General features: G+C 37.3%; 1 protein-coding gene across 1 annotated transcript in view; it reads right to left on the bottom strand.

Moving 5' to 3' along the window:
• The window catches only part of DHX57 (DEAH (Asp-Glu-Ala-Asp/His) box polypeptide 57), a 65,436-nt gene extending 49,777 nt beyond the window's left edge, over nucleotides 1-15,659 (bottom strand). Inside the window, exons 1-6 of the mRNA XM_006882338.1 lie at nucleotides 15,442-15,659; nucleotides 9,771-9,929; nucleotides 5,876-6,067; nucleotides 4,691-5,523; nucleotides 2,806-2,984; nucleotides 964-1,085 (exon numbers count right to left, since the gene is read on the bottom strand). Coding sequence (XP_006882400.1) covers nucleotides 964-1,085; nucleotides 2,806-2,984; nucleotides 4,691-5,523; nucleotides 5,876-6,067; nucleotides 9,771-9,929; nucleotides 15,442-15,656 — 1,700 coding nt within the window. The 5' untranslated portion in view covers nucleotides 15,657-15,659. The remainder of the gene's footprint in view (nucleotides 1-963; nucleotides 1,086-2,805; nucleotides 2,985-4,690; nucleotides 5,524-5,875; nucleotides 6,068-9,770; nucleotides 9,930-15,441) is intronic.
• Between the last annotated feature and the right edge of the window lie 505 nt (nucleotides 15,660-16,164).

Here is a 16,164-nt window from a genome sequence, read left to right as displayed (position 1 = left end):
CAACAACAACTAGATTTACACAACTCATAAAGAATATGAACTGGGAAAAAAGAGTTTGGTGTAAGCTATTTTTAAAAGAATGGGGGGGGGGTGACCCCTAACAAAATAATTTTAAAAATTTACAAGTTTCAAGCTAAATGCCTTGAAACCATGTGCTTTACTAAAGAATCTTTTGCTGGTTCCTTTGCCTTAAAGGGAGAGCTGTACAAGATTTAAGGTGCCCTGTTGATGGTGCAATGATTGAGCACTAGGCCACTAAAAGAATGTTGTTTGTTGAAACTCATCCCCAGATCTTTGGAAGAAAAGAGCTAACAATCTGCTCCTGTAAAGATTATGGCCTAGAAAACCCGAGGGGTAATTCTTTTCTGTCATATGAACCACATGAACTGAAACTGACTCAGTGGCACTAACAGCATTACATAAGACTATACATTCTTGGATGAGTTTTCTTTCTCTTTTAAAATGTGGCTCTGTTAGCTACAGAAGTTAAAATAAGGTTACCAGCAATTTAATATTTGATAGGGAAAAGCTCAAATAACACAAGTACTAGGTTTTAAAAAACAGAACTTGTTATGGTGACTTGTTAGCAGCTGTGAAATAGAGTACAACTCATAATGACCCTAAGAACAAAAGATCTAAACCCTGCTCTATCCTGTGCCATCTGCACACTTCCTGACACACAAGAGCCCACTGTGGCAGTCACTGTGTCAATCCACCTGGTTGAGGGTCTTCCTCTCCTTCGCCAACTGTCCACCCTTCCGAGCATCATGTCCCCTTCCACGGAGTAGCCCCTCCTACCAACATGCCCAAACTACGTGAGGCAAAGTCTCATCATTCTTGCTTCCAAAGAGCACTCTGATTGCATCCACTCCAGGACATACCTGTTTGTCCTTTTGGCTGGTCATGCACTAGGGTATACATATTTATAGTCAAAGTCATATTATGAGTAAATTGCAGTCTTACCCAGTCATACCACTTATGACAAGTACTTTGTGCTTGCGCAGCAATTTGAGAATGGTTTCTCTTTCTTCCCAAGCTGGCAGGGACTGTCTTTCTTGCAAAATTGACTGGAACTGTCTGGAAGCCTAACAAAATTAAAGATACGGCATTAGTGAGGTTACTTTAACCACCTTTGTCAAAGATCTGACTCTGGAACTCCACCATCAGACCCACCCCTTCTGCTCTTTCTTTAAATACTTGTTCAGAGAAAGACTGCAGAGACTGGTGAGGACTGGATGTAGAGGGCTTAGTTAGAAGGCTTCTCAGAGAATGAAGCAGAAATAAGGCGTCTGTGTACTTTTCCTATGATGGAATAAGTAGAAAGGACATATAAGAGAAATAAACTCTCTTGCTCAGCACACATCTAGTTCTTTCTAGTGAGTTTCTGCACCAGCACTGTGAGCTGTGTTCTCTACAGCAACTTTTAACTACATCTGGCTACTGAACACTTAAAATGTGGCTAGCTCAACCAAGAAATGGAATTTTCATTTTACTGAATTTAAAAAGCCACATGTCACTAGGATCTACCATATTGGACAGTGTTATATATTATCAGATATTTAGCAAAATCAGTAATAGAGATCTCTCTAAAAGGTTCTTTTTAGTCAATCACTGTATCTATAAGGAACTCTGTTGGCTTGGTGGTAAGGAGTTGTGCTGCCAACGTGAAGGCAAGCAGTTCGAATCCCCCTGTTGCTTTATGGTAGAATGACAGGTCATTCATTTCCCATGGAATTTCCTGCCTCTGAAAACCCACTGGGAGATCAACAATGATTTGGTTCTGACTCGACAGCACATAACAATTGTGGCTATGCTTCTGATATTCAGTGTTCAATATTACAAACATTGTATTGTACATGAAACCTATAAAAGCACTTTTGAAAAATATAAGGTATTTATACTAACTTATCATTTCTTGCAAATAATTTTAACATATTATAAATTCATTATCTTTACACACAATGATCAAACTTAATACATAATTTTTTGTTTCTACTATATTTATTTATAGGGAGCTCTGGTGGCTTAGTGGTAAGGAGTTGTGCAATCAACCCAAAGGCAGTTCGAATCCACCATTGCTTCACCACAATTTAAAGCCTCTGAAAACACCCTGGAGGGTCAACTATGAGTCAGATGCAATTCAATGGCAACAATAACAACCACCACCTTATTTATATGATTTTATGTATCTTTTATGTTCAGTGGATATTGTACAATGTGCCAAATTTCAAGATCACTAACAGTTTAGAACTGGAAAAAAGAAGTAGTATCTAATCTAATCCAATCCCCAAAGTGAGTGTTCTCTACCCTACTTTGCCTGAAGAGTTTATTAATGAACTCTCAAAATAACCTTTATGTGAATGGTATAAAAACAAGAAAGGATTTGGGAACAGGAAGCCACTGACTTCTGATCACCTGCTAGTTATGCAAAAATCAGCACGTTCTTTATCCTCTGACTTATTCAGTGGAGAGAGTCCCTCCTCCTTTTATACACTGATTTTTCGAGCATAAATGTTGGCATTAATTTCCTTTCCACGTATCAGATTGTCTATCGAAGCAACAAAGCCACACAAGTGTGAGGACATTTGGAGTGCGTGTGTGTAAGTGACATTCAGCAGCCATTTGATTTTTCTAAAACCACCTAGACCATGCACCCAAGTTCATGTGGCATGCAGAAACTTTGACCATTCAGGGCGAAAGAGAACTGAAAGTACACTAGAGAAGGGAGCCAAAGCCTCCTAATTCCTCATCCCTTCATCCATACGTTGAGGAGACAATGCTAGCCATTCTCTCAGCGTACCCTACCTGTTTTATTTGGAACTGCTTGCAGATTTTAGCATTTTCAGCATGTACTGACTTTGCCTGCCAGTCATATCTTTTGGAAATCTTTTTCTTAAGGTTCACATAGCTTTCATTCTCCACTATAACTGGTGCAGGACCTTCATCCTCATCTGCCTCTTCCTCAGGTTCTGATTCTTTTACAACTTGAAGGGGACAAAAGGAAACATTTCGATATGGAGCCCTTCCTTTAAAAGGGGAAAGTCACTATTTAACAAACAACAACAAAAAAAAAATCATAGAGACAAATTTAAAGCTTAATTAAAGTGGTTAATCCATTTTAATTCTATTATTGCTAAATAACCTTAAATGCATCTGCAAATAACCTTCAGGCTAAGTGGTTATCATTAAACCATAAGTTAAAAATGTTAAGCACATCTTCAAAGAAACTTTATTCAGGTATAAGTGGTTTCATTAAACCATAAATTAAAACCAAAGTAGTGAAAACAATGGCATGCCTTGATGCTAATCCAGTACACTCTTTGCACTCAAGAAGTTAAGTCAAAGTTTCAAATATTTGCAAGTGTCCCTAGAGGTCTATGACACAAAACAATTTAAACACTCATCAACTGATGAGTGGACAAACAGAATGGTATATCCTTATGATGAAGTATTATTTAGCAATAAAGAGAGTGAAGTACTAATACATGCTACAAATGGATTATTAGCTTTGAAAACATTATGCTGAATGAAAGAAGCCAGACACAAAAGATTACATATTACATGACTGCATTTCTGGAAGTGTCCAGAACAGGCAAATCCATAGAGAAAGTAAAGTAATGGCTGCAGGTGTTGAGAGAAGGTAAATGAGTGCTAATGGGATGGAGTTTCATTTTGGGAATTAATGAAAATGTTCTGGAACTGGACTGTAATGATGGCTGTACAATTCTGTGACTACACCAAAGCCACTGAATTATACACTTTCAAAGGGTAAATTTCTTAGTGTGTGAATTGTGTATCAATAAAACAGCTACTTTTTTTTCCAAATGCCCATTACACATAATTTGTCAGTTCTCCAAATTCCATATGCTAGAGAAAGTGAGACTAGAGTTTGGAGAGTGAAGACAGCCACCTGTCCATTTTAGTGCACGTGGGCATTTCTCTACCAATGATGTTTACCCAGAAACTCTTATGAAATAATAAAAACCCTTTTGTTTTTCTAGAAGGAAGGTGAGAAACAAGTAAGAGAATTCTTTGATAGAAGCTGAAAAGGTAGTTTACTTCTGGCACCAGGATTTGTGCAGCTAATCTAAATCTGGACAAAGCCAGACATTTGTACAAACATTTCTTTGAGAACTTAGGGCTTCTGAAAGATAGTCCCACTCATGGATTTCAGGAATCCAGTGTACTAGAAGCAGGAGGGTCCTGGCTGTAGTATAGAATTAAGCACTTCTAAAGAGCAATAGTATAGAAGTATATTAGAACTGCAGAAAGTCGTAGAAATTCTATACTGGAATTGTAGAAAGTTGCAGAAAGGTAGTATACAATTTAGCATTTCTAAAACATCATTTGAAAGCAAATCCATATATATAAGTACCATATGATACCAAATTAGTTAAATAAAAATTCTCTAAGGAGCTATTTCAAGATTGTTCCAATTCTGAGATTCTATGTTTCTAAGATAAATTTATATAGCTCTACAAACTTTTGCTCCAAAGTGTAGTCCCAGTATCACAAAATTAAAGGGTCTCATTACTGAAGTTCAGGGACTGTTCCTTCCCACTTGCCGATGGAAATGGGGAGGAGAACAATTTCCCCAAGACCACTAGAAGACAGCACACCAGTCCTTTGAAACTTCTACAACTAAGGTCATTATTCTTAATGTCCTCCACACAATCAGTGCCTTACGTACCTGCTGCAATTTGATTTGAAAAAAAAGAATTCTTTGGAATCACTGTGTTATGACAGACAAGATTATTCATCCTGTTTCCAGAGGGTGCTGGTAAAAAGTTCGCAGGAGGAACACTGTACTTATGATGGGTGTTTGTCAGCAACTTGACGATTTCTGATTCTTCCTCTAAAAGGGTAATCAAAGAATATACTGAAGGTTCTGAAGTTTCTGCAAATGCCAAGGCCTTGCCATAAAGGAACTCAGAAATATGTAAACGACAAGCCAGAGGTAGATACTCATTGGTGGAATAAAATGCCACAAGGGGAGCTTGGTAGGGGTACTTGTGGTCTTTAGAAAATCGAATTTCAAGTTCATATAAAAAAGATGTATCTTCATTAAGATGAGAATCATCTGCACGTCTTTCGACTCTTCCAACAATTTGATCTGGGGGTACTTCATGCTTAAATTTGCACTTTGATCCAAATTTACAATTTCCTTTGAGGTAAAATTTACATGTTTCAAGCGAAGTCTCCTGGACATTTCTGGCACTTCCCTTTTGCTTGGATTTGCAGAATTTACTTGCCAAATATTCTAATTCTAACCCAATAGCCCAAACTCTGTTTTGAATTCTTTCTACGAATTTTTCTCCACAGATTGACCTCAGAGCAAGTGCCTCTTCTTGCCGCTGCTCCACACATTCATCCAAGCTAATGCAAGCGACGGCCTCGGGGACCCTCATTCTTTCTCCAAAGGTCTCTGAGAAACACTGAGTGAGGAGATACTCCAGTGATGCCCCAATGTCTCCGCCACAAATCCTCAGGGCTGCCTGACAGCGCTCAGTGTGGAAACCATACCTGTCAAGGGTGAACCGCAACAAAAATGATAGGATAAGATCAAATCAAATCACTGAACTGGAATTTACTGACCTACATTTGTGTGAAATTCTGACTCTATGCGGGCAGGGCTTGTGTGTTTTGAAAAACAAAACAACAAAAACCCCCCATCCCTGATAATATGATGCTTCCTTAAATCCAATCCCAAAAACCACTATTTCCAACTGAGAATAACTGGCTCAAAGAAAGAATCCTGGGGGTATCAGCCAGTCACTGCTAGCACCCAAACAAGAACCAAGTACTCAAGAGTGGGTACTTGAATTTACAAAGTGAAGTCTCTGCAAAATGCTCACAAAAACCTGAAAATAGTTACCTGGAAAGCTTTTGCACTGCAAAGGGTGAGACTGTCACTTCTGGCAGATAAGGCTCCACCAGGACTGGTCCAGCACATTCCGAAGGCTTTGGATCTGGAACCAGGGAAGCTTCCACTGGTCTAGCTGACCAGTATTGCTCATCATCACAGTAATCAGGCTCCTCATCTTCTTCTTCCCCAGAAACACTTCTCCTAGCAAAGATAACACTTCTTATATTCTAATTTTTATTTACTTTAAAGAAATCTGTAGCCAAGGCTTAAATTAACACTGTAATCCAAAAAGGCAAAAGACACAAGATACTGACTATATGTTTGTCACTGATTTAATCCTTCATTTATTTGTAATTCACTGCTGACAACTAATATTCTTCAAGCATTTACTACATGCCAGGTACTGTGCTGAGGGCTTCAAATTGTGCAACTTCTTTTAAACTTCTCAACAACCCCTTGAGGTACTACTAGAACCCCCATCTTTTGCTGATGCACCACTATGATTTCGAGAGGGTTAGTAACTGACTACAGTTACACAGGAGTTCCTCATGGTGCAGTCATCCTCAGCTGTTAACCAAAACATTGGCAGATTGAGTCCACTCAGAAGCGCTTCAGAAGGGCTGGTGATTTATAGTGCGGTTCTATTCTGTAGTATGTAGGTCATCACGAGTTAAAATTGACCAAAAAGCCATCATACAGTTCTTGTTTTGTTTTGTTTTTTTAATTAATGTTATATACAACAGGGGCAGTAAGAAATTTTATCCAAGGCAGTGTGATCCTAGAGCCCACTGTTCTAACAATCAAAGTTTTCATTGTTGCTCTCTTGTTGGTCTTTAAAAAACAGAAAAAAACTCTCTGGTGGCCTAGTAGCAAGAAGCTGCACTGCAATCCGAGAGGTACGCGGCTCAAATCCACCAGGTGCTCTGCTGTAGAAGGAGGGACAATCTCCTCCTGTACAAATCAGATCTGATTTGATGGTACATACACAAAAAATAATAAAATTTTTAAAAAATTAAACTAAAACAAAACCAGAAACAACTCTTAAGTTTTGGGATTTTGGCAGAAACCCATTTTTCCTATCTTTGAAAAAAAGAGAAGATGTATAGGTGGATGGAAAATCAAGCTGTTTGTGTCTAACCATTAAGTAATTCTAATAAATGGGAAGAAAATAATTTTAACTGAAATCATAAGGCATAAAAACCAAATGCAAGGGAAAGGGAGGAGGAAAAAAGTGACTAAGGTATCAGGTAGGGATTCAAACTGGTTCAATCATGGCCAACAAGGCAAAACTGGAAAAGACCCACATTTTAAAAATCTAGGGAAACTGTAATGATAAACAAAACAATAAAACAAAAATACTAGCCTGAAGCCCTGAAATAGAATACTCAGAGAGCAATGTATGCCCTTTCAGGAACCTGAGAGAAACTGGATTACTGGTCAAAGTTAGGAAAGCAACATACACGCAAAATAACATAGTCATTCGCCACCTTTGAGCCTGGGGTCTTCTTGTTCACTCTGCAGGTAAAAGGTCTGGCAAGGAATTCACAGTCCCAAGAGGAAGATTAAGCTTCTAGCAGGGCTGTCATCTGTAATCTCGCTCATTCTGGTTTTCATACTTGACCAAAATTTTAAAAATTTGGGTCACTACTGGTTGAACTGGGATGAACAGGTTTAAAGCCCTCCTTTAGAATGAAAGCATTTTTGCTTGAGCAGATCATGTAAAGTAGAATGTCCAGACTCATCTGATCAACTCAGTATTTTCTCCTAGAATACTATTTCTACTTGCTGACCACTAAAAAATATATATATTAAGCAGTTACTGAGTGCACAGTAGTACTGTTCTAGGGAAAAAAAGAATTAGGATGTACACTGTTAGCATAGGAGCTTATTGTAAAGCTTTCAATAAGATACCCATGGATCGCTTATTGTTGATCATTGCCGTTGAATAGGAATATACTCACAGCCGACACTTCAGTAGGTGTTCAGAGGCTGTAAATCACATGCGAGGAGACTGCCTATCTTCTCCCAAAGAATTGCTGATGGTGGGTTTTGAACTACTTGCCTTTAAATTGACAGCACAACTCCTTACTAACCAGGTCACCAGAATTTCCTGGATGGCTTCTAGATCACTACAAAAAATTGAGTCGGCAAAAGTTATGTGACAGACACATTTAAAACAACAAAAACGTAGCTGCTGATGCTGCTCATAAAAATCGAAATCTTCATGGGATATGGTTTCTTGGTTTGGAAGATAGGAAAATCTTTATTGTGATTTCACTTTATATTTTCCTGATTGTAATGAAAATGAACATCTTTTTTCAGAAGCTTCCATATATTTACCCATTCTGCTCATTTCTCCTGGGATGGTTAGTCATGTTTTGTTTTGTTTTTCTTCTTCTTGTTGCTCATCTTTACTTTTAAAAATTTATACTGATTTATTTACAAAGTTTGAATACATTGTTTTTCACAAAAAGTATCTGGGCTCTCAAGAGCTTGCACGTGGCCTTCTATAACATTTAGTCTTCATTTGCATGTAATAACAGAAGAAGAAGTAGGAGAAGGATGTATAAATTGCCTCCATTTACTATGAGACAGAAGGCCTGGCTGGGGTTCAGCTCCCATTACTGAGTATTTTTATCAAAGATTTTACAGAAGAATCCCAGTCAAAATGCAGAACAGAATTTCAAATTCTCATGAACTCTTGACCACCTAGAGCCTAGGTTTGATGAACTCTTGAAACTACTGTCCTGAGATAATTTTTGACCCTTAAGTAAAAAACATTCTTTCAATTCTTAACATAAATATCAGTAAGCTAAACCCAGGAAAAAATACCTGTCATGAGCAGGTAATTCTTTATAAAGAATTATCTATATGGCATCAGATTGACAACAGCAACTTGAAAGATTAGCATGGAACCATAGAGAGTCAATGAATATATTAATGGAGGAGGAAACACTTAAATTAGTATATGTCTTGCCACGTATATTTGCAACAAGAAGATAAAATACAAAATGGTACAACCACTCTGGAAAGGAGTTTGGCATTTCCTCAAAAAGATGAACAAAGAAATTCCATATGACCCAGCTATTCCTCTAGTAGAAATATATCTCAAGGAAATAAAAAATGAGACACAAACGGAGTATTATATACCAATGTTCGTACCATCACAAGAGCATAGAAACAGCCCAAACATCCAATCACAACCGAATTAATTGGGAAATTATGGTGCATTCATTTGATGGAATACTATGCAGCTTTCAGGAGCAACAATTCTGAAAAATACTCTGTAAGTTAGGATAGAATGGAAAGCATTATGCTGAGTGAACTAACTCACTCTCAGCAGGACAAATACGACATTAAATCATTACTGTAAAAACAGAAGGATAACTAGTAAAACGTATATGGGGATTCAAGGTGGGGGAAAGGGTGGGAGCAGAGGGATGAGGGTGGGTAGGGGCAAAATCACAGTGTTGCACACTTTGGTGGGGGGAGGGAGCAGGTAAAGGAAATGGGAAAGACCTAGTGGGAACCTAAAAAGATAGGGTAATAGTGGGCATAGTTCAATGGTGATTAATTTTAAAAAACACCATGTATGGGAATGAGTGCATGAAATATGTCAATGAAGGAAAGTGTGCGAAAAATTATTTTTTAATTAAAAAAGGGAGAAACTGGAAAAAAATATTGAAGTTCAAAACCAGTATCATTCCTTACAGATACTGTGAAACAAACTTACACTCACATTGTCCCTGAACAATCATTCTTGTCTTTCTCTTGGCTCCTTTTCAAGTAACTGTAAGGCTCCAATAGGGTCAGAATTTACCCAGCATTCCAAAAACACAAAGGAAACTCCTATTACTAATACATCCTCCTTACTATAACAATTTGGTCAAATAAAATCATTTACTCAGATCCCGCGTCTGCGTCCTGTTCTTGCAGGTCTCGGAGGAGAGCTTTCACTTTCTCCTGGTTTTCAGAAGTCATGTGTAGAGTCTGAAGGGGCACTTTGGCTTCAGATTTCCGTTTGGGGCGTGCCTCCCCTTTGCTTATGTTACTGCTGCTGGGCCTACAAAGGATAGGGGACAGCAAAATTATACATTTACCTACAATTGGAACTGTATACCCACCCAGGGTCCCCAGTGAAATATACCATGAACAAGACTGTCAAAGATCTTACAAAAGACAACAAGAAATGTGAAGAGATTCTCCAGTTTTATGTAGTATTCACCAGACATTTTTTTATATTGGAACTGCTGGAGAAGAACTGATCTGATTATTATTTTTTTTTTTTTTTAGTCTCAGCACTATTTTAACCATGGTTAAATTACATGTATATCATAATTTAGATAGAATTTTTTCATGGGGTTTTTTCCCCCTCATTTTTTTATTCATTTTTGTTGTACATTCTCTTGTACCTCCCTAGCCGGCAACACACCCCTTATTCTAGATTATTTTCATACATGTAATGCCTAATCATATATTTCTTTCAGAAAGTTCTTCCCCTCATCAGTTCTAATGCAGTGTTCATTATTTATCCACTCTTTTCCCATTCTCTCCCCAACCTACCCCCCATGTCTGTCCTATTTTTATAAAAAGCAGTGTAATGTAGTATTTGTCCTTTTGTGACTGAAAGAGTTTACTCAGCATAAAGTCCTCCAGGCTCCCCCTTGCTGTGTAATGTTTTACAAGTTAATCTTTTTCAGTGTTGCCTAATATTCCATTGTTTGAATGTACCATCGTTTCTCTACCCATTCATTTGTTGATGGGCATTTGGGTTGCTTCCATCTCTTTGTTATTGTGAATAATGCAGCAATAAATATGGGTAAGCATACATCTGTTTGAGCCATGGCTTTGCTTTCTTTAGAGTATATTTCCAGTAGTAGCATTGCTGGGTCAAATGGTATGTCTAGTTCCAACTTTTTGAGAAAGCGTCAGACTGCCTTCCATAGTGGCTGCATCATTTTATATTCCCAACAGTAGTGAATAAGAGTTCCAATTTCTCCACAATCTCGCCAGCATTTGTTATTTGCTACCCTTTTGAATTTTCTATTGTTGCTGGGCTGATCTAATTCTTAATCATTAGGTCTGGCTTCACTAATTCAAGAATCCTCTAGGAAATATAATGCTAATGATTGATTCCCTCAGTGTTACAAGGCCTCTGAAAAGAAACAGACCACATACAAGAGTACCTATATCATTCAACTTTAGGCATGCAAACTGGAAACAATCACTAGAATCATCTCATGTGTGAATATCAGGGTCTATATTTAAAATACTCACTCATATCATCATTTCCTAATTATAAAAATTAAAATAGGAATAAAAAAGCATAGAGAACAAAGAAAAGAAAAACCAAATCCACCAGTCAGCTAGTCTACTTTGACTCACAGGGACCTCACAGGCAAGAGCAGAACTGTTCAACAGTTTCCTCGGCTGTAAATCTTTACCATAGCTAGCTGACATATTTTTCTCTTAGAGAGTGGCTAGGGGGTTCAAACTATTGATCTTTTGATTGAAAACTTTAGTCACTGTGCCACCAAGGCAACAAAAGCCATCCCTAACCACATTATTCTTTCTCATACACATTTCAAAATAAAATTACATAGGCTGTATCTTTTATAACTAATCCCCTTATCAAATTATCACTGGCATTTCCCTAATATTAAATTTTCTTTCACCATTTTTCACATTTGGAAAAAAAATTATTTTAGAGAGTCTTAAATATTTAAAACAATAAAAAGTCCTAAAGTTTAATTTCACTTACTAGCTTTATTCTTTTTATCACTTGGTATGTTTTATTATGAGTCGCAGGCAACTCAAGAGCACATAACAAAAACATGTTTCATTATAAATTTGCACAAATTTTTTGAAATAGAAAGTTGCTCTCTAAAAATCAAACACAGTATTGGAACCTTAAAAAGAATAAAATTTTAACCTTTGCAAAACTGCGCATCAAAGGAAAATAGACTGTGATTTTTAACCAGTTAAATGCAATTAAGGAGAAAAGAAGTGATGCCATCTAAAATACATCATTCCTTCCAAATTTTGTCTTGAAAAGACGTAATTCTAAAAATATGCAGAATAATTGTATAATAAATACTATTTACCAAGAGTCATCAATAGTTAACATTTTGCCACATGTAACTCATGCCTCATTGCTTTGGGTCAGAACTGATTCATAGCTGACCCTCTGGTGAGTTTTTCCAAGGATGTAAACTGCACTGGAGGAGACTGTCTATCTTTTCCCTCCCTGCAACCAGTGTATTTGAACCCTGCCAGTGAGGCATGGCCTTTGGGGTAGCAGGGCAACTCCTTCAGGACATATGTTTCCAAATACAATCACATACACACCCCTACTATACGTATACACACATATGGCTGGGCCATTTGAATGTATGTAAACATTTCTATATGTATTTCCAAAGAGCTAAATTATACACTTATATAACGCTAATATAATTATCACTCTTATGAAATTTTATATAGATCCAGTAATACTTGATCCAGTAATACTATCTAATGCACAGTCTATATTCAAATTTCCTGACTCAATAGAGTCTTTCACAAAATTATTTTTTGCCCAGTATCTAATAGAAAAAACATTACATTTATCAAGCTTTTAAGAAAAACTCTTACTAATTTTCTAAGAGCTCAGGTCAACTGTCTGGCAGATATTCTCACAATCTGAATTTGTGTGATCATTTTTTCATGATGAGTAAAGAGGGAAGGAATGAAGGAAAGAGAGAGAAAGGAACAAAAAACTTTCACACGTCTCTACTTTACCCATCACTTACCTGTACACCCATGCAATCTCCCCTCCTTTTACTTTGGATGACCCATACTGGGTATCAATGTTAACCCATGCATTTAAACACTGGATCCCAATAGCTTTCATCTCTTCAAGGAAATGAGTTCGGCACTTATCCTCCTTTTTGCTTCATCAGTCTTCCCCAGCTTTTAGATAATTCCCATACAATTACAGATATGCTATATAACATCCACCAGGTGAAAGTTAAACTAATTTTCTTCCTTGACTGCACATTCTCACCTCCATCTATTGTCCATTTCTCTATACCCCTTTTAAAACAAACTCCTTTGAAAGAGTTAAGTAAATGACTGTTGCTACTTTCTTTCCTCTTCACCAAGTATGTGAACTAGTTCTTGTCAAAGTTATCAAGGATACTCACTTGTCAAATCCAGTGGATAATCTCTGTACTTCCTTTTTTTATCTATCAGAAATAACTGTTCATTCTCTCTCTCTGAAATATCTTTACTCTTTGGCTTTTAGAAAACAGTCTTGGTTTGTATTTAACTGGCAATTACTTATAAATGCCTTTTGATTCTCCTAATCTCGCTTACTTTTAAAGCTTGAAGTGTCCCACGGCTCATAATTTTACTTCTTCTCTAACTGTATTCACTCGTGTTGTTGTTGTTAGGTAGCATAAAGCATATAGCCACCCTATGAATAACAGGTCTGAATACTGTCCTGTTTTGTGACAATCTCATAATCTTTGACACATTCAAGCTTATTGCTGTAGTCACTAATTCAATCCACCTGGTTGAAAGTCTTCCTCTCTTTTGCTAACTCTCCACCTTTCCAAGCAAGATGTCTCCAAGGAACAACCTTTCCGAACAACATGCCCAAAGTAGGATGAAGCTTGCCTCCAAGAACACTCTGGCTCCACCTTCTGCAAGATATATCTGTTTGTTCTTTTTGGAGTCTATAGAATATTCAGTACTCTCCTCCAACACAACAGCTCAAAGGCATCAATTCTTCTGTCATTCTTATTCCCTGTCCAGCTCTCAGCAGAGATCTTGTCGTCTCCAGTCTTTAATATTTATTCAGAGGACTCACACACTACTAATTGTTGAGTCTAAATCTTTGGTCTTGGACTCTCGACTTAAGCATCAGTTTATCTGGCATTTCTAATTGGAGAGAGCCTTGCAACTAGTATACCTGGTTTCAACCCAGGCTTCCCTACAGAATATTCTCCACACAGCACACGAGCGTCCTGGTTGGGAGCTAATCCTGTCCAGAGGAAGGAACATCATTTTCTACTTCACACAAAGGTGTGTGCATCTATATCTATATTTATATCTGTATCTATATCTGTGTATATAGAAATAGGTATAGATATTAGATATAGCAATCATGGTCATAATTAGTAATATCACCAGTTACCCCTGTCTCAAACCCTTCAATGGCATCTTGATTTATTCAAAGGAAAATCTTAAGTCTTTATTAGCATATTTACTGTCCTACACAAGTATAGTCTTTGATGCAACCTCTTATCACTCTCCTCTTTGCTCATTTACCCTAACCACCTGGCTTTTTTACTAAAGCTTTCAAGCATGTACCTGCCGCAGGGACTTTGCACTTGCTTTTCTCTCTGCTGTGAACATTTTTCTCTCAGATAGCTAAGGATCACTACTTCACTTCATTCTTGTATTCTTGTTCCAACGCCACCTTAATAGAAATGCCGTCCCTAGTCATTCTACTGAGAACAATTCTCTTCTGACACTTTCTGTTCTTTTTAGCCTCTCTTTTTCTCCACAGCACTTACTGCCAGTCGTATATTTATTTGCTTACAAATTTTGTACCCCAAACACCATTCTATGAAGACAAGGACAATACTTCCTTGTTGTAATCCTAGTCTTTAATACAACAGCATAAGCATAGGATACTTTCAATATATATTTGCAAGATGAATGAATAGCCATGGCTCCATGTTTTGGAAAATGATGGAGTTGTTATCTACCTCATAAATTAGGTCTAAATTCAGCGTGTAGAAGTATGTAATCTTAAATTTAAAGTTAATCTGGAAAATATTCCAAAAAGTGTCAAGTTTGAGAAGCATGTATTATTTCTAAGTCCAAACTTTTTCCAAAATATAAAAGACGTGGTTGAATAGTTAGGTGGAGTACTTGGTTATTTTTACATGTATGCAAAAAAGAATTTAAAAAAATATCCTGAAATCACAGACTTAAGTATTAGCAAGAAGCCAAAACTACAAGCAGGATAAACAAAACAACAACAAAAAAAACCCAAGAAGAATTTGGAAACGGAAACAAAAGGAACATCAGTTTCTTTCTGTCCTGCTCACCACAGAGCCTGGATTAATTTCTTGGGAAGTTTAAACAACTTAAACACTACTTGTTTTTCTTTTTTCCCCCTAAACACATCCAAGTTAAAAGTTGAATTTATTAAAGTTAACAGATGTTTGATGAGGTTCAGATGCATCACTTGTTCAGTCTTTTCTAATTCATATTTAGTTATGCCCCAGAATGAATATGTGTCTACATATATGTGTGCACATATATGTGTATTTATGTGTATCTACACACCCCACACACACCCACCCAAAGAAGTTTCTCTCTCTGAAAATGCCAATTAACCCTAGCTCTGTTACACTCAGATTTCTAGTCACCTTAACAGAGAGAGCAAAAGCTTGCTTATTGGCTTTTACTGAAGACACTCGTGGAATGTTACAGCAGCACCAGATAAATAAGACACTTGGTCACTTGTCACCCATACACTAGAAACTGGCTTCATACTTGACTATTCAGAGTATAATGACCTGGATGAACGCCTTGATTCACTGAAGATACAAAAGTCATCTCCATCATCCCAAAGTCTGCTGGAGGCCTTCTTATTGCCGCTGCCGCCGCCTCCGCCTCCACCGCCACCTCCATGAGGTTTACTGCTGTGGCTCCTGCCTCCGCGGCCTCCCCTAGAGGACCCTTTTCCACTTCCTTTGCCTGGTTTTCCCTTTCTTCTTGCTGAAGAACTCATTTTCACCTGAAAGGGGGGGAAAATACATAGTTACTATAAAACCAGATGAAAAAAAATAATCATTTCTCTGTCAAAGTTAAGGACAGAGTTTATTTTAAAGAACCATAATAACTAATAAGAACGTTCCCAAGCAGATCAAGAATTTCACGTTCTTTTCCTTTCTTCTGTTTCTACTTTATGATTTCTCTTTTATACTGCTGTGGTGTTGGGGTTTTTTTGGGTTTTTTTGCCTTTGCACACTACATTTCTACAGCTTGCAATGCCAATTTCCACAAATTTTAGTTTATATTTTAAGTATCCTTCAAAGTCCAGTAGAAAGTGCCCCCTAGCAAATCGTTGGATATCTTAGAAAGACTCTCAGAGAGTAAGATCCAGGCCACGAGTTCCAGGCCACGAGTACCGCAACCACTATTGTCTGTACAGTAATTAGCTTTTTGAAGTGAGAAGAGTCATACAATAAGAAAAAAAAATAAATTCAAATAAGATAAAAATAAGTCTCTCTTCAATC

Source organism: Elephantulus edwardii, unplaced genomic scaffold, assembly GCF_000299155.1.
Source record: "Elephantulus edwardii isolate Elephantulus edwardi_28Jun2011 unplaced genomic scaffold, EleEdw1.0 scaffold00019, whole genome shotgun sequence".
Classification (NCBI taxonomy): Eukaryota; Metazoa; Chordata; class Mammalia; order Macroscelidea; family Macroscelididae; genus Elephantulus; species Elephantulus edwardii.
Note: the sequence above shows the minus strand (reverse complement) of the source record. Positions and strands in the feature narration are given on the sequence as shown.